At 55.4% G+C, this 20897-nt stretch overlaps 8 protein-coding genes and 1 non-coding gene across 9 annotated transcripts; 5 read left to right on the top strand and 4 right to left on the bottom strand.

Moving 5' to 3' along the window:
• Positions 1–1447: 1447 nt before the first annotated feature.
• Positions 1448–1518, top strand: F5144DRAFT_t164. The gene has a single exon. It is a non-coding gene; the product is annotated as a tRNA-Gly (tRNA).
• Positions 1519–1523: 5 nt separating this feature from the next.
• Positions 1524–2850, bottom strand: F5144DRAFT_360317 (uncharacterized protein). The gene has a single exon (XM_066784388.1). It carries the CDS (start codon positions 2709–2711, stop codon positions 1734–1736), a length of 978 nt encoding a protein of 325 aa, XP_066640121.1. The 5' UTR covers positions 2712–2850; the 3' UTR covers positions 1524–1733.
• On the bottom strand, positions 2851–4829 carry F5144DRAFT_360316 (uncharacterized protein). The gene is made up of 2 exons (XM_066784387.1): positions 4138–4829; positions 2851–4075 (listed from the first exon to the last, which is right to left on the bottom strand). Exons 1-2 carry the CDS (start codon positions 4675–4677, stop codon positions 2990–2992), a joined length of 1626 nt encoding a protein of 541 aa, XP_066640120.1. The 5' UTR covers positions 4678–4829; the 3' UTR covers positions 2851–2989.
• A 1248-nt stretch (positions 4830–6077) lies between these two features.
• F5144DRAFT_359637 (uncharacterized protein) lies at positions 6078–10288 on the bottom strand. Its single transcript, XM_066784385.1, has 7 exons — positions 9795–10288; positions 9487–9737; positions 9394–9418; positions 8752–9324; positions 6841–8680; positions 6610–6772; positions 6078–6543 (listed from the first exon to the last, which is right to left on the bottom strand). The coding sequence occupies exons 1-7, from the start codon at positions 10223–10225 to the stop codon at positions 6167–6169; spliced, it is 3660 nt and encodes a 1219-aa protein (XP_066640119.1). The 5' UTR covers positions 10226–10288; the 3' UTR covers positions 6078–6166.
• A 599-nt stretch (positions 10289–10887) lies between these two features.
• Positions 10888–11727, top strand: F5144DRAFT_605885 (uncharacterized protein; the record flags this gene model as incomplete). The annotated part of the gene is made up of 1 exon (XM_066791464.1): positions 10888–11727. One exon carries the CDS (start codon positions 10888–10890, stop codon positions 11725–11727), a length of 840 nt encoding a protein of 279 aa, XP_066640118.1.
• Positions 11728–12473: 746 nt separating this feature from the next.
• On the top strand, positions 12474–14175 carry F5144DRAFT_359809 (endochitinase). Its single transcript, XM_066784386.1, has 2 exons — positions 12474–13159; positions 13227–14175. The coding sequence occupies exons 1-2, from the start codon at positions 12638–12640 to the stop codon at positions 14046–14048; spliced, it is 1344 nt and encodes a 447-aa protein (XP_066640117.1). The 5' UTR covers positions 12474–12637; the 3' UTR covers positions 14049–14175.
• On the bottom strand, positions 14033–14821 carry F5144DRAFT_632739 (ubiquitin-related domain-containing protein; the record flags this gene model as incomplete). Its single annotated transcript, XM_066792511.1, has 2 exons — positions 14033–14391; positions 14447–14821. 2 exons carry the CDS (start codon positions 14819–14821, stop codon positions 14302–14304), a joined length of 465 nt encoding a protein of 154 aa, XP_066640116.1. The 3' UTR covers positions 14033–14301.
• A 579-nt stretch (positions 14822–15400) lies between these two features.
• Positions 15401–16054, top strand: F5144DRAFT_550933 (40S ribosomal protein eS26; the record flags this gene model as incomplete). Its single annotated transcript, XM_066787666.1, has 4 exons — positions 15401–15440; positions 15502–15612; positions 15704–15806; positions 15949–16054. The coding sequence occupies 4 exons, from the start codon at positions 15401–15403 to the stop codon at positions 16052–16054; spliced, it is 360 nt and encodes a 119-aa protein (XP_066640115.1).
• Positions 16055–17961: 1907 nt separating this feature from the next.
• On the top strand, positions 17962–19711 carry F5144DRAFT_498070 (uncharacterized protein; the record flags this gene model as incomplete). Its single annotated transcript, XM_066786248.1, has 7 exons — positions 17962–18157; positions 18220–18239; positions 18303–18339; positions 18403–18470; positions 18526–18902; positions 18954–19049; positions 19222–19711. The coding sequence occupies 7 exons, from the start codon at positions 17962–17964 to the stop codon at positions 19709–19711; spliced, it is 1284 nt and encodes a 427-aa protein (XP_066640114.1).
• Positions 19712–20897: the final 1186 nt, after the last annotated feature.

The raw sequence follows: 20897 nt of genomic DNA, 5'->3' as shown, positions 1-20897 counted from the left end.
AATATTGCCGGTCACCATCCATTATGTTGCCCTTTTTGACGGACTGCCACAGAGAAGCCCCGAACCATTCTCTTGCCACCCCCATAAATGCCCACTTCCCTCTCGTTATTGGGGTCATGATAAACAACATCATACGGCCCTCCATCCCCGGAGTTCTCAGGATAAACAACCCTCACGACACCCGCAAAGCCGTCGTTTTTGAACATCCCGGACCTGTAAACAGGAAATTCCAGCCAGGGGCCGTTGGTGGTCAAACTCAATTCCTCTGGGTAGTTGTAGAAGCGATGTGGATAACAGACGCCTCGGATGGATTTCAGTTGAGCCTTATTTGCCGTGAGCTGCTGGGCGTATCTTAATTGCCGTTCAATGGCTGAAGCCGGAATGCGTTTGTTGGGATGGTTGTCGGCTAAGCCGGGGCAATAGTACTGGTGGTTGGAGTGTTAGCTGCAAGCTTAGGAGAGTCTGAATCCAACTTGAGCGATCAAAAGAGGGTAACAAAAAAGGTTCAACACGGACATAGGGTTCTTTGGTCGAGGTACAAGATCTGAGGGGAGATGGACGTTGGGTTTGGAGGCCTGGAGGCCAACTACCGGCCTTGTTCTGCACGACAGTAGCCCAAACTACCATGCCACCATTGTTGTTGCACAACTCGTCTGAAGATGGAATATCCATGATGCTAGTGTCAACTGAGATACAATAAGAATACTGACACCGGGTTGAAGGTGAATGTTGAGTTACTTAATACTAAAACGAGAGGACAGGATGGATTGCACCATGCTACCTTATATCTAACTCTGAATCCTTGATTCCCGTTTACGCCTACTTTTGCTCATTTCTGATGAAGCTGTCATGTCTTCAGAGTTCTGATGGCGCACCATGGGCATCTCTGCCAAGACACCCCCTTGGACAATGCTTTACGTTTAGAGCGTCGGAGCTTCTTTGTGTTCAATGTTGACAAGTGATATGATGATGTGAGCTTGTTGAAACTGCCACACTGCTAGATCCCCTGGGAAGGGGAGGGAAGAGGCGAGAAGAAAGTCTTTGTTCCCTATGCATGGGTGTTCAGGGGCAGAAGACACCATGAGACGGGGTGGCTGCCAGGGTGCTAGATAGCCAGGGTCGTTAATGGCGGACGGGCAGGCTAATCATTGTCGTAAACATCGGCACATACACAAGTTCACAACAAAATGGTTGCATTTTTATACCTTTGAAGTTAAACATTGGGCTTAGCTTCTCGACCATGGCCTCTTATTGCACTCTAGGCTTCTCGTTGATCATGTCGCCGACAAAACAGGAGGGCTGCATCAGCCATCGTCTCCTGGAACGGAGACTGGTTCCTGCCTTTCTTTGTTGTCAGCCACTTCAGCCCCCTGACGGTGTTCGTCGTCAAACCAAAGGCCTTGTTCAATACGGAAACGGAGCTGAAAGAGCATCCAATCAGGAACCAGCGTCAGTGGTTTAGTGGTAAAATCCATCGTTGCCATCGATGGGCCCCGCGTTCGATTCGCGGCTGACGCAATCTTTTGCCTCGTATCAGAATTTCTTTTTTCCTCGACGATGCGGCTAGAGACTGACCGGATGAAACGGAGGCGTTGTAAACATCCGAGAGCCATTTCGCTCCGGATGCAGCAGCCACGTCCATATTTTGTTTTTTTTTTGAAGTCCAATGTAGCAATGTAGCAAAACTCCAGATCGATGCTGAATACTGCCCCTCGCACAAACGCCCAAGTATATCACACAATCCTCCCCTTCAACGGCACCAGCCCAAACGCCTCCCAAAACTCCCTCGTATCATAGCACCTCCCCAACACCTCCATCGACCTCGGCAACGCCCTCACCCCCTCCTCCCGCATCAACTCAAACACCCACCCCGCCTGTTCCATGACCCCCCCATCCTCCCTCTCCGCCCACCCCGCCAACAACGCCCACCAGTCATACACAAACCCATCCGTCACCAACCACCGCTGGCCCCTGCCCACCCTCTCCCAAAACCCCCCCTCCCCCTCACCACCACCACCACCACCCTCCACCACCCTAACCACCACCCTCGCCACATCCCCCCCATGCACCAAATGCAAACTCCTCTTCCCCCGCACCGCCTCCTTCGTCGGCGCCACCCGGCCCGCCCACCCCCGCACGGTGCGCGTGCCGCCCCACAAACCCGCCAGGCACAGCACACACCCGCCGAGCGCGCGCAGCTCGTCCTCGGCGATGGCGCGTGGGTCGGAGGTGGTGTAGGGGGAGTGCCGGGTTTTCCAGGGGGGTTGAGGTTGTGCTTGGGGTTGGGGGGTGGGGGATTGTTGGGGGGGTTGGGGGTGTTGGAGTTGGTAGGGCGAGTCGGGCTGCCAGATGCCCGCGCTGCCGAGCTGGATGAAGCGCGGGGTGGATGGGGATGGGGATGATGAGTTGGGGTCGGCGGCGGCGCTGCGGTGGGTGTTGGTGTAGGTCTCGACGAGGAGTTTGCTGGGGCCGGTGCCCGTCAAGGGGAAGGTGATGAGGACGTGGCGGGCGCGGGGCAGGGCGGCGATGGCGGCGCGGGTCTGGTCCTCGGGAGCGGAGGGGTCGAATTTGAAGGTGAGAGTGGGGGCGCCGGCGACGGGGTGGCCTGTTGTGGTGGTCGCGGCGAAGGAGATGTTGCGGGATTCGAGGAGGGGAATGAGGAAGGTGGCTGTCCAGCCTGCGCCGAGGATGAGGAGGGCGAGTTCTTCCATTTTGGGGGTTGATCGTTGAGTCCGAGGTAAATTGATGGGTTCGGTGACGAGTAATGGAGAATTGAGTGATGACGAATTGAGTTTTGAGTCTCAGTCTTCGACATTTGGGGTGAAAGTGGGGTCAGCATCGGAGTCAAACACGAGGCCCGGGCACTAATTAACAACGGTCAAGATCAATTGACGAAGAGTTCCTTCCCGCTCAGTGAACATGACGCCTCGACGCCCTTCATTCTCCGCAACGCCGTGATAAGTATCATAAATATCGACTTGCCGACCCTCTATTTCTCCCGTAGCAGTGCCAACATCATATCCTCCAAATCGCCCTTCAGAAAATCCCGTACATCCCTCGCCAGCGACGTCCCGTACTTCCTCCGATAAGCCTCCTTCGCTGCCGCCTGCCGTGGCTGGTCCCAATACAGGCTGACCATGCGATTGATGAACAGCGTGTCCTTGCTCTTGGTCAGCGACTCGCGCAGCCGCATCGCATCGGACGAGGCGCGGTTCTGACCGGCCATCAGCATGCGCAGCAGGGCGTCCTCCATGTCGCCGCGGAACTCCTTCTCAATGACATCCTCCAGGGACCGATGGTACTTGCGCTGGTAGGCGTCGGCAAGAGCGGCGATCTGGGCGTTGTTGCTGCTGGCAAAGATCTGGGCCACCGACACGGCGTTGGCCCCGATCATGCCCTCGGTCGCCCGCTGCAGCTCCGTGACCTTGGCGTCGATCTCGTGCGGCAGCACCGGCGCCGCGTCCTCGGCCCGCGTCCCCGCCACCAACATGCTGCACAGCCGGAACAGCGCGTCGTCCACGTCCTCCTTGATGTCTGTGAGCAGCTCGCGGTGCGTCGTGCGCTTGTATTCGGCCGCGATGGCGCGTATGTCGGCGTTGCTCCGGTTCAGCAGCACGTCCATGAGCGTGTCCTCGTCCGTGCCCAAGCGGTTGAGCGACTTGTCGAGCAGGTAGACGTCGTGCCCGAGGGGGCCGCGCAAGAGAGCCAGCAGCGCCGTCTCGAGGTCGCTGCGGGTTTCGCTCTTGATGTCTTCGATGAGGTTGCGGAGGAAGCGACTGTTGTAGTCCCGCACCAGCTGCTGCAATGCCCATGGGTTGGCGTACGCTGGCTTAGTGAAGACTCGGATCAGAGCCTTCTCGTCGCAGCCCATGCCCTTCATGGCGCGGCGCAGGTCCTCGACGTCGACAGGGGTGTGGACGGGTTGGGTATAGGCTTTCTGGCCCGCGTCGTAGCCCTGGGATGCCGGCGTGGGTTGAACGGGCGGGACGCTATACCCCGGGGCCCCATATCCGGAGGCGCCATGCGGAGGGTGTTGCGGAGGAGGAGCCTGCCACTGCTGTTGTTGTCCCTGAGGCTTTGCGGTTGTCAGTCTGACTGGCGACGAAGGGGTCAAGAAAAGCGCGACTAAATGCTTACAGGATAACCTTGGGGAGGTGGTGGGGCGTAGCCCGTTTGCTGTTGACCGTATGGAGGCTGCGGACCGTACTGGCCGGAGGGAGGAGGCTGCTGGCCGTACGGCGCGTTCGAAGGCGGAGGCTGCCCATACGGCGCGTGCTGAGGAGGCTGTTGGCCGTACGGAGCGCCTTGCGGAGGAGGTTGACCGTATGGAGCACCTTGGGGAGGAGGTTGACCATACGGAACGTTCTGAGGCGGCGGTTGTTGACCGTACTGCGCGTTGGGGGGGTATTGCTGGTTTTGGTATTGGCCTGGCTGTCCGCCCGGCGGGGGAGGCTGGTATTGGCCGCCGGGTTGCGGGCTTACGGGGGCAGGTTGATAGCCATAGTACGGCTGGTGCTGCTGGTATGGAGCCTGGCCCGGCGCTTGGCCCGGTGCTTGGCCCGGGGGTCCCGGAGGTGGGTATTGTTGATACGGCGCGCCTGTGTTCGAGGGCCCACCTGGAGGCGGGGCACCGTAGCCTTGCGGCGGCGGTTGACCATAATAAGGTGGCTGCGACATGATGCGGTTACTTGGTGTGGAATGCAAAAGTTAAGGAATTGATGACCTGAATGATAAAATGCACGTATTGCAATGGTAAGTGTGGACAAATCCTCCACAGCTCTTGTTGATTTTATGTTGCGGATTATTGTTGTGGGAAGTAGAGGCCTCCTTAGTGCGTGCACTGTCAGATTCCCCAATTCGGTTCCATCCTTTTCGCAAGGCTAATTTCTCACTGGCGGGGGTGCCCCAAACACAGCCACTGCGTCTCTGCCTGGACCGTCTTGGCGCTCGCGCGGGTTCCTGATTTTGATCCTCAATACTTCCTTCCATCTTGATCCTCGATACCCAGCCGCCCGGGCAGTGAATGGCGCACAACTTACAAGCGGAGGATGCTTTGCAAGTTTATTGCAACACTACACTCGGAGGTACGGGCAGCCATCCAAGCCGGGTTACCTTCCTTCCATCAACGACTATGGGATGGATACCTAAGGTAAGTACCTAGGTAGGTACACAGTACATACAAGACCCCTAGCTTGTGTCTCTCGGTTTATTTGGTCTTACAGGTCAGTTACCTAGGTAGTCTCACGGTTTCGACACGGCACAATTCCATAGAAAAAAACAAGTTACAAACGATGTAATTTTTTCAGGCTAGTTAGGTTGCTACCACTATTGAACGCCACTAGTTTTCCTTTACTACCTACGGTACTTGACCTCTTTGGTTAGCGTTGATGGAATGCCGTCGGGATAGGAGTAGTCTTGCTTCTGTTGCTGGTAGCCACGGAAGAGGAAGTTTCATAGCCGAGATCTGAGTGCTGGGGGGTACCTGCACCTTGAACCTCCGGCCAGGTTCTCTTCCTGTTCTCCCTCGTTTTTAAAAACTTTGCATTTGCCTTCTCTACATTTATCCCCAAGTTCAAGATGTTTCGCATGGCGGAAGTCAGCCCCTTGGTCTTGGTCCCAGAACGCTCAGGCACGTCTTCGTGAAATGGAACACCCATCTCATCAAAAGTCTTGGCCGGGCGAGGAGAGAATCCAGATCGGGATGATGTGGAAGCGTTCTCCTGTCGGGCTCCCTGCCCAGTCTGAGAAACGTAAGCGGATTGGCCGGCCATTTTTGTCCACGTGGTTTCTTTCCCGTACTGCTTCTTTGTAGGTCTCGTGGCGGGTGGTAGATCGATAGGGTTAATGATATAGGCCCAATCATGGTTCCGATCAGATATATACTCAAATACGGAGGACTCATATTCCAACACATCATTATCCTGGGTCCCCTCAACATTTGTTCCCTGTGCCAAAAGTCTATTGTTACAACCGCTTGTCCGTGGAACATCCCCCATCATGTGAAGCACACGATAGTTTGCGGGGGCCATCCCTTTGTTCATTCAGGAGGTGGAGGCTGAACTAGAACATCACCTGGTAAAGAACAAGTAGCAAGGCGCATAGTCAGCAAAGGGTTTGTAACATTAGCGTGAACCTGTGCCGTGCTTGATGAAGCCCTCTCCAATTATTAGGTCAGTAGCTCAGGGCTGGCCGACCTTACACCCTCTTCCCCTTCCAGTATTGTCGGTGCACTGCTTGCCATCCACGGGTGTTCCAGGCACTGTCGGGCGGAATACCGCTTCTCCATGTCCACAATGATCATGTTGTCGATCAAGTCCAAGGCTGGATCACCGACGGGGTCCCAATAAGGGGAAGGATAGTCAAACATTGCCCCCCTAATCTGGTCGGCGAGGTCGTAGGGAAATTTCGGGGTCTTGAGTTCGTCCGAGAACGGCGGAAACCCAGAGAGACAGATGTACAGCACAACACCGCAGGACCAGATATCCGCTGGGGTCCCACACTTCCGACGGGAAGGGGGTTTGGCAAGAATCTCTGGGGCCACGTCTAACATCACGATTAGTATAATATAGATTGGGTTCGCAAAGAGGAGAGCGTTAGGCCTATACGTACAACTCGGTGTTCCGCACAGCGTTGCGTTGTAATGCCAGAGGCCTGAATCGTCAGGAGCGTGCTTGGAAATACCAAAATCCGCGAGCTTTATCGACAAGCTCTTTTCGTCAGATAGAAGTATGTTCTCCGGCTTGACATCCCTATGTATCAGGCCGTGGTTATGCTATGCATAAATCAGCTATTGCACTGCTAGGGCATCCAGGGGCAATTCAGTCGAGGTGTGCGGCTTACTAAAAACTCTACCGCTGACAAGAGCTGCGCAAAGATTCTGCGGGTTTGTTGCTCCGAGAGCTTTCCTCGTCGTACGATCAGGTGGAATAGTTCCCCCCCAGCAGCCAGCTCGGTGACAACGAGTACTCTCCCAGTATTGTGGTCAGCAAAAAGATGCATGATTTTGAGAATGGCTGGGTGAGGTTTGTCTCGCAGCTCCGAGAGAAGTGCAACCTCGTTGCGCATAGATCCGACCACAAGTGGCCTCAGCCACTTGACGGCATCGTAGACTTTGACAGCGGCCATCACGCCAGTCACTCGGTTGGTGCACAAGTGGACATCCGCAAAGTGGCCACTTCCAAGCAAATCCCCCATTTCGTACATGGTCGTGAAACCAACATTGTATGATAGTCCTTCCAATGAACGCAAGAAGTAGTCTTCGAATTCCTCATCAGTTCTCCGGGGTCCGGGTTGCTCAGGGATAGGGACGCGTGTTGCGATTGCGTCTGGGGGCTCTTCTTCCTCCTGAATCTTTGTCAAGGCTGTGGCTACCCTGGTTGATTGGCGCTGCAGTGGTTCAGCGGCAACCGTCCCATAATCAGCTGTGAGCCCTTGTACAAGGTCGAACATTCCTTTGCGGGATGCGGTTCGGGAGGCACGGCGTCCAGCGGGATTTTGTGGAAGAGGAATCCCCTGGTCGGCAAGGAACTTCGCGATGGCTTTCTGGCCGTTGGTCAATGCAAGCGTTAACGCGGTTTCGCCCCAGGGGGTCTCGACCGTCGAGTCCGCTCCTGCCTGGACTAGCATTTTGACAGCCTCAAGATTAGTCGAGGAAACAGCGCGCATGAGCGATGTCCAGTCGGGCGATCGGGCGTTGACATCTGCGCCCGCATCTATCAAAGCTCGGAGAGCATCTACGGCTCCTTTCCCGGCAGCCTTCTGCAAGGCAGTCTCTTCCATGTAGTCACGAGCCTCCAAGTCAGCCCCTTGTCCGACCAGAGATTTAATGTTGTCGGCATGGCCACAGGCAGCGGCACGATTGAGGCCTGTCACCCGGTCCGTTCCACGGGACTCAACGTCGAGACCGCCCTCAGTGATGAGCTTTTTGAGAATTTGCGGCATGTCAAAACCTGCGGCAACAACAAGGAGCGGGACTCTTCTCGGATATTCTTGGCTCCAGTACGAGTAGCGTATGCGTGGTAGGTGTTGAACTTGGCAGGCGACTTCCAGTGAACCCTTGTTTGAGAGAAACTGATTCATCTTAGGCCAGATCCTTTCAACGTCGCTCTCAGACAGTTGACCAATGTCCTCGCCCCAGTAGTTTGAAGCGTAGTCCAAAAACGGGTACTGTTGCAGCCGCCGAGCCATTGTCTTATCCGTCAAACAGGGGCCGTCGGAAAAGTTTGGTAGTGTAAGATAGGCGAGGCTGATGCTGGCGAGGTCTCGCTTCGCCACAAGAAGGTTCTGGGCGTGGGATCTTTCAAAATATTCTTGCGTCGTATAGTGGACCACTCGTACGGTCTGCGATTCTCCATCCACCTTGATGAGGCCGCCGCACGTACTGGTCAATATTTCTCCGTCAGGCAAGTCGTCGTCTTCAAGAGGCGTATCCTCAGGAAGTTCCCTGGTGGCATACGCATGACGCAACTCGAGCACCGTCAGGGGCCGCTTGACACAGATAACCCAAAATAGGACGGATTCGGCGACCTCGACAAGGTCTGGAGCTTGATTGGAGATTCGTTCAACGGCTTCGGAATAAGTGGCGTCAAGGGTTGTCGGCAATGTTTTGAGGGCAACGCGGATGGCTTTACGGTTGATTTTCTTGGAGAGGGATTCGAGGTGAAGTTTTGCTAAGAGAAACCTGCCAGTCATATAGTTAGTTAACGAGCAGTGGGGATTCTGCGAGAAATGAAGCGGACGAGGTGTGCGTACATTCCATGAAACTCCTCCACTATAGCATCGATTATCTCGTCTTTCAAGTTTGGGTCAACTCGGACATGCCTTGCAAGCCCCGGTTGCTGTTGTATTTGCGAGTCTAAGTAGACTCGGATATCTTCACTATGCGCGGATATCTCGACTTTCTCAGCTCCATCAAAGTACATTTCAAACGTAGTTGAAAACCGGGAGGTGCAAAGAAGCTTGACAGATGGACCCAAGGACCGAACGGCAGATATGAAACGGAGAGCGTCGTCTTCTGACTCGGCACATTCGTCTAGTGCATCCACAACGACGCGGAAGACGGAGAATTTGGCAGTCAAAGCCCGCAAGGTGTCAGTAATCTGAGCAAGGGTCGGCCGCGTGCCGTGCTTCTTATGTAGCTGGTAGAGAGATTCCACCTCTGCCGGCAAAGTCCCAGCAGTAGAGTGCTGTAGGACTTGCTGTAATACGCTCGACAGCAGCGCCACAGCAGTTTGGTCTTGCCTCTTGGCGTAGTTGCAATACACATAGGTGCAGAGGGTATCGGAAGAACTGTGCTCTCGCTCTAGGTTGTCGATTATCAGTGACCTGAAAGTCCACGGTTAGCGTGTTTGGGGGCGGACACTGGATTAGCGATTTAGGTAAGTAGGTACTCACGCCAATATCGTCTTGCCAGCGCCAGCTACGTACAAGAGGAGAATATTATCAGCATGCGTAAGTAGCTTTGATCAACCCCTCGGGTCTACGCACGAATCCCCGGGCACCAAAGTATGGCGCCTGAAGTCCCATTGACCCATCTTTTGAAGGTGGGATGATTGAGAAACCAAGCCCCGGTCCCGGGCTGTGCGGTTTCGAGGACATCGAGGTGTCGAGGGCGGTAGGCCAGCGTGCTGACCCAAAGAATAATCTTTTGGCTCTCTTCGTCTCGGGATCTTAATCTGGCGTTTTCCACCTGTGTTTGTATACTGTCAAGTTTTAGATGGGAGAGTTTCGTGAGCTCGCTGAAATGGTGTCAGCATCGTATGAAGTAAAATGACTGAGCTGGCTGGTGCTCTTACACGAGGTCGTTCTGCATGACCAAGGTGAAATGACTTTTGAGCCGTTCCAGAGTAGCTATGAGTTCGGTAACTTCCTTCTTATTAAACGGCCATGTAAAAGATTGGGCAACCCGGCTGAGGCGGTTTTGGGATGCCAGTTTGTTGACAATGTCTTCTAACACCCGTTTAAACAGCTCGAGCGGGCCATCTCCCCCTTCAAGCGAGGCGATGGAGAGCGGCTTCAAAGTCTCTGCATCGCTGCCTTCGGCATATTCTGAATCTTCCAACCTGTCTCTGAGCATTTCCAGCAGGCAGGTGGTACTGCGGAGTTCATCTCGAAGACGGAGGCGATCTGACGATGCTTGCTTGACCTCTTTGATGTACTGGGTCGCGACCGCCGCGAGTTTGAGAACCGCTAATACGTTTGCAATGGTACTTAGGGGGTCCGCCATGGCGCCCTTTGCCTGATCATTCCTGAGTCCGATTCCTCGGCATGGCAACCTGGGATGCTGACTCCCCTGAAAACAGAAGAGGGGGCGTCGGCTTTTGTGTGCAACCCGCGTCTTGGCAGCAGGCCGCCAATCACGTCATCAGGCCCCATCTGTTTCGTCTCGTTGTGTATTGTGAGTATTACCTGTTATGGGCATTCGCATCTCGCAAAATAGTAAAGGACCTTTGCAAGAGACCGTCGTGGGGGAAGAGGCTCGTTCCCATTTGCGGTTGCCCGTGGCGGATCGCGTGAAGAAGTGGAGGCTCGCGCGCCTGGAGAATGGGATACAAAAGGTACGCGGAACCCAAAATCCCTGGGGCAGTGTGATACTCCTCCAGACCTTCGAAGCAGCTTGGATGAATGAACCCTTTCAGGCAAAGGCCCAAACTGCTGGTAGGTTTTTAACTTCCCCATATAGCATCGGGAGTTCGCGACTGCCGAGCCATATTTGGTACGAACATGGAAGGACCTACCCACCGGGTACTTAGGATGTAGGACACCGAGCGTCTCGGGGATATTTTCCCCCAAAATTCCCACCAAACCAAAACCCCATTCCCAAATCCCATCCACCCCTAACCCCACCCAACCCCGAACCACAACCTCCCACCCCTCCACCAACCCACCATGAACTCCAAACCACCACTACCACCACCCCGCTGGCCCGCCCCCTACCAAGCCGCCATCTCCTTCACTCTGGACAACCTCGGCGAAGCGCAGGACGTGCTCCAGGGCGCCTGGCCGCACCCGATCGGCACGCACCCCGCCGTGAGCGACCAGCTGCCGCGCATGCTGGCCCTGCTCGGCCGGCACGGCGTGCGCGCCACCTACTTCGCCGAGGCCTGGAGCCTGGGCGTGTACCCGGCCGCCGTGCAGGCGCTGGCCCGCGCGGGGCATGAGGTCGCGTGGCATGGGTTCCAGCATGAGGTTTGGGGTGGATTGGATGAGGCGCGGGAGAGGGAGAGTTTTGAGAGGAGTTGGCGGGCGGCGGGGGAGTTGGGGGTGCGGTATGTGGGGTTTCGGCCGCCTGGGGGGGTGGTTAATGAACGGAGCTGGGGGTTGTTGAGGGAGTATGGGGTGGAGTATGTGTCGCCGTTGGGGGAGTTTGGGATGGGGAGAGAGGGGGTTGTGGTGTTGCCTTTTGAATGGAAGGCGGTGGATGCTTTTTGGTATATGGAGAAGTTTGGTCGGATTCGGAAGGAGCATGGCCAGCGGGAGGAAGTGCTGAGTCCTGAGGAGTTTAAGCAGTGCTTGATGGGCAAGATTGATGAGACTGTCAAGACGGGCGGTTTCATGTCCATACTGTTCCACCCGTTTTTGCAGACGAGCGAAGAGAAGTTTGAAGTGATGCAGGATGTCTTGAGGAGGATCAGCGAGGATGGGCAAATATGGGTTGCGCCATGTAAGGAAGTTGCTGAGTGGGTGAAGAAACACCCCGAGGTATTTCGGTCGAAAGACTCAATGTAATTATGAGTAACAGTCTTGTATCTCTAATATCAGCATTTTAGGTGAGGAAACGGTCCCTCCATGGGCGCCCAACTGGTTGAGAAAAGGGGAGTATCACCACCTCACTGACGTGGGGAATGTTGTCCGTGGAGGCTGAATGAAGATAGTTGGTATGAGCCCCCATCATCCTTGCTAACTGAGACTAAAGTAGTTTCCATTAATTCATCAATTATGGCTATACATACTAAGAAAGCAGTGTTCGGTACGCGTCGGGGCCGGTAATAACTAACAAGCCGGAGAGTTCAACACGGCTGTCACGCATCAACAAATGGAGTTTTCGTCGCGATCGCCAGGCTACTAGCGCCGCGAACGACGCGAGTGAAGGGAAAAGGGACGGAGAATACGCCATCGTCCCCTTGAGCAGGCTCATTAATACGAGCGGTGGCTATCTCGTCCTTCAATGTCCGGTAGAAGAAGTGGAGATGGCGAGTTGGGAGCTCGAGTGTCAGCTCCTGTCGTGGCAACAAGAGCTGCACTGCCCCTGGGCACGTCAATGCGGTTAGCACGAAGTATCTCGGCGCGGTCCGCCAAGCACCCATCATTGCCCAAGTTCAGCCTGACGCCGGCATGCTGGTGCTTGGCCACCTCTGAGTTTAGAAACCATGGAATGGCTGCGCTGATGTAGTAGACGTAATCACAGCATGCTGCCCGGCGATTCCTTCGCGGATGTCGGTTGCAGCTCGCCCCTCCAAAGTCCAGTTAAACAGCGGTGGCCAGGCCGCTGTGGTGGCGGAGTTTAGTGAAGGTGGACCCACTGGCGTGGCCTGCCCCTCCCCCTCGTTGCCAAGCTCCCAATCGGCGCCCTCTTAGACAGCTCGCACCGAAGAAAGCAAACAACAAGAGAGCTCAAGAGTGACATATAAGTTGCCGTATGCCCCAATACATCAGACATTCTTGCCTCTTCTTCATAGTTTTCACCATATCAGCCGTTCTTGTCGGCATCCTCATTGGCCCGAGAAGCTCCTTTCCCAGCTCCTGGACGACTCCATCAACACCATCACCAACAATGGGCGGCGGACCCGTCGGCGGCTACCGTTCGGTAGCCTACTTCGTAAACTGGGCCATCTACGCCCGCAAGCACCGGCCGCAGGACCTGCCCGTCGAGAACCTGACGCACGTGCTATACGCCTTCGCCAACGTGCGGCCCGAATCCGGCGAGGTGTACATGACGGACTCGTGGGCCGACACCGACATCCATTGGGAGGGCGACAGCTGGAATGACACGGGCACTAACCTGTATGGCTGCATGAAGCAGCTCAACCTGCTCAAGCGCCGCAACCGCAACCTCAAGGTCCTGCTGTCCATTGGTGGCTGGACCTACAGCAGCAACTTCAAGCAGCCCGCTTCGACACCGCAGGGCAGGCAAACGTTTGCGACGTCTGCCGTTGAGATCGTAAGCCTTCCCCACACCCCCATTCTCAGCCCACATCACCTTCCATAACTAACCCCCGTGTCCACAGCTCTCCCGCCTCGGCTTCGACGGTCTCGACATCGATTGGGAATACCCGCAATCAGCGTCAGAAGCCGCCGACTTCGTCTCCCTCCTCGCCGAAGTACGCCACGCGCTCGACCAGCACGCCCGAACCGTCGACAGCTCGAACCCGCCGCACTTCGAACTAACCGTCGCCTGCCCGGCGGGGGCGCACAACTACAACAACCTGGACATCGCGGGGATGGACCGGTACCTGGATTTCTGGAACCTGATGGCGTACGACTACGCCGGGTCGTGGGACAGCGTGGCGGGCCACCAGGCGAACCTGTACCCGTGCGGGCACGACGCCGCGCGCACCCCCTTCTCGACCGAGGCCGCCGTGCAGGCGTACGTGGGCCGCGGCGTCGTGCCCGACAAGATCGTCCTGGGCATGCCCCTGTACGGCCGCGCCTTCCAGGGCACCGACGGCCTGGGCCGCCCGTTCAACGGCGTCGGCGAGGGCACCTGGGAGAACGGCGTGCACGACTACAAGAAGCTGCCGTTGGAGGGGTCCGAGGTGCTGGCGGATTATGATGCCGGCGCGAGCTACTGCTACCACCGGGATCGCAGGGTATTGGTGAGTTATGATAACGTGGAGATGGCGAGGGCGAAGGCCGATTACATTAGGCACCGCGGGTTGGGCGGTGGGATGTGGTGGGAGAGTAGCGCTGATAAGGAGGGGCCTGAGAGTCTGATTGGGAACGTGGTCGACGTGCTCGGCGGTCCCAATTCGCTCCAGTGGCGAGAGAACTGTATCACATACCCTCACACCAAGTACGACAACCTGAGGGAAGGGTTCCCCAATAATTAGAATGGGACGGGAACTTGACTGGATAAGCTAGGTAGCTGCCTGCATGACCCAGTTACACAGCCTGAGACGATGACACCAGTGGTCCGGTCTGTCATCGCGCCCCCAAATTGCATTTTCCTTGCCGGTACGAGCCCGCATATGCCCGACTCCTAAGGTACATAAACGCCGATTTCATAAAAGATCGTTGCCCGTTCCTGACTCCTTGCAATTCCGTTCCCGCCCCGAGTTGTCCAGTCTCTTTCAGGCCAGTCTTTTAACCGCTCTTCTCGAAGACGTAGGTAAGGTGGCAGCGGCCGCAGTACTGGCGGTCCTGCATGGCAGCCATGAAGACACCGGCACCGCACTAGAAGATAAGTCAGCATTGACCAACGTGTTGGTCTGGAAAGGGGTGGACTCACGCTCTCGTTGGGGCACTCGCGGCGAAGACGCTCAATCTTGCCATCGCTGTCGACCTTGTAGTACTTGAGCACAGCGAGCTTGGTCTTCTTGCGCTTGTGCTTGATCTTCTTGGGGGTGGTGTAGACCTTCTTCTTCCTCTTCTTGCCACCACCACGCAGGCGGAGCACAAGGTGGAGGGTGCTCTCCTTCTGGATGTTGTAGTCAGAGAGAGTGCGGCCATCCTCGAGCTGCTTGCCAGCAAAGATCAGGCGCTGCTGGTCGGGGGGGATGCCCTCCTTGTCCTGGATCTTGGACTTGACATTGTCGATTGTGTCGCTCGACTCCACCTCAAGGGTGATAGTCTTGCCCGTGAGGGTCTTCACGAAAATCTGCATGGTTGCCTACTGAGAAGTGGTGAGGAAGTGTTAGACACAAGGGAGAGATTGGCCTCTTGAAGCTGAGCCGGCGCGAGTTGGGGGCTGGGGTGATGCCGACCGAAACCTGCGCTCGCCGACATATCAAGTCGCGCGCACGCAAATCTCAAAGTCGGACGCCGCACAAGCAGCGAAAACAAGATTGGGTATCATGATACGTCGTAAAAGACAGGGGAACAAGCGCCGGCTCGCAACATCATACAGACGTACCTAGACACGATGTCTTCCTCAGCAGGCTGCAGATGTTGTGAAGTTGCGCTTGGGAAAAAGAGGGCAGGATTTTGAGGGACGGCGTTGGCGGAGTTGAACTTTTGGAGGGGCCCACTTTGAATGGTGTGGGTCAGCTGACTCTGTGCCTGCTCTTAGGGCTCGCTGGGAAACTTGCCCTGGGCCGCACTGCAACCTGCGCCTGAGCTCTCCCCACTCTCAAGCACCAGTGGGTCCAGCTCCAAGGGTTTTCCAGCACCGGCCGAATTTCTGAACACTCGCCTTTTTTCCACACAACCTCTTGAGAACCAGCACACTCAGGACACCGTCAAAATGGTCAAGAAGAGAAAGAACAACGGCCGCAACAAGAAGGGTGAGAATTGACTGTCCCTACTTGCTTGACTCGCAGATGAACTGACTTCATAATTTTGCAGGCCGCGGCCACGTCAAGCCCATTCGGTGCTCCAACTGCTCGCGATGCACCCCCAAGGACAAGGCCATCAAGAGGTTCACCATCCGCAACATGGTTGAGTCAGCGGCGATCCGTACGTACCTTCGAAACAGCACCGACAACGAATATCTCCCACCTCACGCCCAATCAACCATGGCTCATTTCCGCTAACGCATTGCGACCAGGTGATATCTCGGATGCCTCTGTCTTTGCAGAGTACACTGTTCCCAAGATGTACCTTAAACTGCAGTACTGTGTGTCTTGCGCGATCCACGGCAAGATTGTCCGGTACGTTTGTCCTCATGGCGGGGACAACCGCGTCTGCCATCTCGGCGACGCGGGCGGTTGAGAAGAACCTTGGTCGAACCTCCGCCATTAGTTGTCCCGATACCCCAGCCCAGAACATACCCCGCTGACGGAGATCTTGCAGTGTCCGCTCAACCGAAGGTCGTCGCAACCGTGCTCCTCCCCCGCGCGTCCGCTACAACAAGGATGGCAAGAAGGTGGTTCCTACCCAGAACCCTAAGACCGCCTAGATGGTTTTCCGCTTTCTTGCTTTGGCGTTCTGAGTTGGCGGCATTTGGCTTTGGGCTCGGTTTTAACGATCTAACATTAACGAGGTCATGATTGGACCACACGACAAACCCGGCGCCCATGGAAACCAAAGAAGGGTTTCCTTCAGCCCAGGGGGCTTCATAGCGCCATAGCACCAATTCAGAACACTTGTTGTGTGGAAACATGGGGTGACGGTCCTGGAGTGAATGTCTCGATCTGCCTCTGCCATTGAGATGCACAGTGTAATACACAAGACAAGTCCTGTCACCCGACGTGGAACCTTGCCCTGATGTTTTCGGATACCCCGTTAGATGGCAATCAGGCAGGCAGGCCATTGTTCCAGTTGTCCAAGGTCCGATCCAAATCGGAGCCGAAAAGACCACACGAGCACCATTTCCCACGTGGGAAACTTTCGGCAGCGCCCGTGAGCTGCACCACCAGGCCCCCTCCCCATTCATTCCCGACACCTGTAATTCGACGCAAAGTCTAGCCTGCCGTTGTCGATGCCTAAGAACGACACCAAGCGAGTTACGAATACACGCGACGTCAAATTAATTTCGCGAAGCAATTTCCCCACACAGCGAGCGCGGCGGCTTAGAAAGCCCAGGCGGAGCCAGGCAAGTCACCTTTTTGGGCGAGGGCCACCTGCGACCAAGCCGTTTTCACTGCATGGCAAGCCCAAATTTCGAGATAAAGCCTTATCGCGTTCCAAGAATAGCCAAAAACAGCCCTCTTCGAAAGCTTGCATTCGCACAGCTCTGTGTCGGAGAAATACCGTCCATCATGGGGTTCAAGGGGGCAGAATCTGCGGCATGCAAGAACACACATTGAGCGACTTGCATGCTCGCCCACCAATTGGCAAGTTTCATCCAGTACGGGCTGGAGCCTCAATCCCAGGGACTCTGACCTCCCGAGTGGGAACCGTGCCCCGGATTTCAGCCTCGGACCACCCCTTTTCGCCGGCTCACCGGTCGCTCACCGGTTCCTCCTAAACCGAGCCTTTTATTTCCTCGGGTCTCAGCCTCTAGGTACACAGGATTGTGTATGTGGTGGCTTGCTCGGCCCGAAACAACCCCCTTTTGTCGAGGCTTCCAGAAAAAAGTGCCGACGCGGACCTGGCTCCGACCAGTCCGGTCCTTGCTTCTCATGCTCAACACCACATTCGGAGATGGCACGAACCCGCTCTGAACCCCATAAGCTTGAAGCTTGACAAATTGGAATCCCACATCCCGCAATGACACCCAGGTCACGCCACGGGTACATGACCCCCTGGTTTTCCCGCCAGCCGCTCACAAGCTTCGAATGGAAGACTTCCCGAAGGTTAGGTTCTTCTTTCTTAATCTTGAAAAGACGAACCCCACGGAGGAAACACAATAGGTACATGGAAATGCTTTCTTCCTAGCACGAAAATAGCCCCCTTAATTCCGTCTCCCTCTGTTGCAAAGCTTGTTTGGCTGTCAACTTGACTCTTGCGTATTAAGGCAGGGCGCTTGTTAAGGGCAGGGGTCGAGAAGAAAGTGGCGGCGCTCGCTCCCATGTTCCCACGCTCCTTCTCCACGCCAATGGTTCCATCCCGCTTCTGCCAAGCGTTGTTGGGGCCTTTGCGGACCGGGGATGCACATCGGCCGTCCCGCTAGCCAATGCCGGGGTCGTGATGGAGTGGGGAGTCAATAAACTCAGAACCGTTCTGAGCTCGAGGCACTGTTCCTCTTCAGGATGCCCAGCCCGGGCCGGCGGGACCTCAACTACCCCAGGCTCCCTCCCGTCCGTTCCCAAGCGATCTGCTCTCTCCACAGGTCGACGAGGGTTACTTGCTGTATACACAGTACAAAGTTGATGACCACCACGACAGACCCCCCAATTCGTCGTTTCCTTCCTCGCCGCCGATATGAGCTCTGCTGACGGAGCCTTCATACCTGCGGCCCCTGCGCCCCCAGACGTGACGCCAAATTTTGAGCACCCAGAGTCAAGCAGCCATCAGTTGATCATTGTATCTGTGGTGTTCCCTGTATTATCATTCTTCTTCCTTCTCCCGCGGCTGTACACGGCCTCATTCATTCTTCGAAAATGGTATATGGATGACTGTAAGGCCCCAACCGACACATGGGCGAACAATGTTATCCAGTTTGCTAACTCCGAGCGACAGACTTAATTTGCGTTGCCGCTGTATGTTCCGCCCATATCATAGTTAGGCCGAGTCAATAACTCACCATGACGGCTGCATATTAGGCGTCTGCTTTAGCGAATGCCATCCTCTGCATCATACGTAAGGTTCAAGCTGCCGGGAAGTTCTTCTCAACGGCCGCGGATAGCTGACGACCCTCCGTAGAATCTACAATGGGCATGGGCAAGCACATCTGGGAGCTGGACTACGTCACCTTTAGCGAAACGATGAAGGTGAGAGAACACTGCTCCATGGTTGCAAGCTACGCGGTTCTCATACATAAGCCAGATTATGATGCTAGGCGGCGCCTTCACCTATAGCTTCACTACCATGTTCATCAAGCTGTCCATCTTGAGCTTCTTCCTTCGCTTCTCGGTGGACAGGGCCTTCCGCGTGGCCGTATATATCGTCATGTTCATCTCGGTGGGCTACAGCGTACCCCAGATATTGCTGTTTCTCTACGTCTGCACCCCAATCGGGTCCTACTGGGACTGGAGCATCCCCGGCACATGCATCAACCAGCAAGCCATCTTCGACGCGGGCAACATCTTGAACATGATAACTGACTTTATGATTCTGTTGTTGCCCATCTGGATGCTTCGTCCAATGCGCGCCCCGCTGACCAAGAAGATTGGTGTTTTGCTGATTCTCATGGCTGGAGGCTTGTAGGTGATCCCCGTATCATTTAAACCCCCCACACCTAACATGGTATATAGCGTGTGCGGTGTTAGCTTGGTGCGCATGATCACTGGTATGACGGGCGCCAACAACCCGGATATCACTTGGCACTACCCGGTCAATCTGATTTGGTGGTATGTTTACCTGCCCCCTCCTGTCCTTACCATCTATCCCCCAACATCACTTCTGGGTCCCCACCTCTCCCCATCCCACTCTTTAGCACCCTTCTAGGAACCCCAACCCCCCACACCCCGCGCACAACCTACAACACGAACCAACTAACACACCACCCCCCCAACCAAATAGCCTCGTCGAACAATACATCGGCCTCATCTGCGCCTGCCTACCCTGCCTCAAAGCCTTCTACAAGCGCTTCTACCCCAACCTCTTCCTCTTCTCCCCGGACCTCGACGACCGCGTCGCCGCCTCCTTCCCCTTCTCCTCCTTCAACATCCAGACCCAACCCAACAACAACAATAACAACAACAACCGCAACGGCACCGACAGCGATGTCAACAACAACAGCGGCGGCGGCAGCTCAGCCACTCGCGACGGCGGGCGCAAGGCCTGGTGGTCGTTGCGGAAGGCGGGCCTGTTGGCGCCGTCGTCGGCTGGTGCTGCTGCTGCCACTGGGGAGGATCGGCGGGGGAGTCGGGAGGGGGACGCTTCTTCTTGGGGGGCTGGGAAGGGGGGGTCGGTGGATGGGGAGGGGAGTGGTGCGGAGGATGTGGAGGCTGCGAGGGGGGTGCGGGATGAGAAGACGAGTGTTGGGGGGGTGGTGGAGAGGGGGGGTTGAGTGAGTCAGTAGTAGGGGAAGGGGGGGAGGGGAGTCGATGGGGGGCCTTCTTAGTGGTTCGGTTTGGTTGGATGCCTACCTAACTAAGGTACTATTGGGATTAGAGCGTCGGCGTAATAGGGAATGGTACATAGCAGGTATGGGTTGGGTCTTGGGTATTTTGGGAGGAATACTGACTCCAACTACTTAATTTACTTTACATTGCATTACAATCCTCGAGGTGGTTATATCTCAGTCGCGTCGTACAAACGAGTCCCTACATAGGTAGGTATATGTACGTACTCCCGCGGCTTCTCACCTCCTACAGCCACTTCAAACAACAAAACAAGAACCGCCCCCAAAGCATAAGTCAGCCGGCTCTGCCCACACTATCACAATGTCTGAAGAACTAAGGTATACATTGATGGAGTCAAGAAACATCAGAGCGCCCTGATATCGATAACCTCGAACAATAGCAACTAGGACACGTACTCAGGCCATTACAACTGATGTCAATTCTGACTTTCCCCACTGGTAGAGCCCGCCGATAGGAAGCGTGTGTTAGGGTCAAGGAGTGCTGCCGGAAACAACATGCTATTAAAGAAAGTTAGTCAGGACAACGTCCTCGGCACTCGGTCCGAGGGTTCTCTTAAGGGTGGTTATCGTCTGACGCTTAATTCTAGCAAATTCGCGGCTACCATCATGAGTAGAAGGAGAGATTAATGACAAAGAAATAGCCAAGGCAATAGCACACTCGTTATTTAGGTTCCAGTGCCTACCCATCTCATAACTGGTCTGGTCAGTGAGGGTTCTGAGAAGATCAGCAACGTCCATGATACCGAACAAAACCTTGAAGTATCATTTTGGCGGTACTGATAAGCAGCGGAATCAAAAATAGCTGACAGCACGACAAAGACCAAGTGAAGCTCGGCCGAGTAAAGAAATAAGAATCCTTAACAACTCCCCTCTGTTGCTTTGATCTCTCCCATCTGAAAGGGATTGAAGTCCATGAAGCTATCAGGGCTGCAAGCGGCCGCAGAGTTGAGATCTAGGACGACATGCTTTCGGAGCCTTGCGAGATTATGCTGCAGGTAGGCAGTTCCGCGATTTCCCTGCTCCGACATCAAACTTCTGAGCTCATCAAGCGCGGATTCTCCACTCCTGGGGCATCGTGTCTTCCAATTAGCGCCATGAATAAGAAGAAGCC

Source organism: Chaetomium tenue (genome assembly GCF_020726465.1).
Source record: "Chaetomium tenue strain MPI-SDFR-AT-0079 chromosome Unknown F5144scaffold_6, whole genome shotgun sequence".
Classification (NCBI taxonomy): domain Eukaryota; kingdom Fungi; phylum Ascomycota; class Sordariomycetes; order Sordariales; family Chaetomiaceae; genus Chaetomium; species Chaetomium tenue.
Note: the sequence above shows the minus strand (reverse complement) of the source record. Positions and strands in the feature narration are given on the sequence as shown.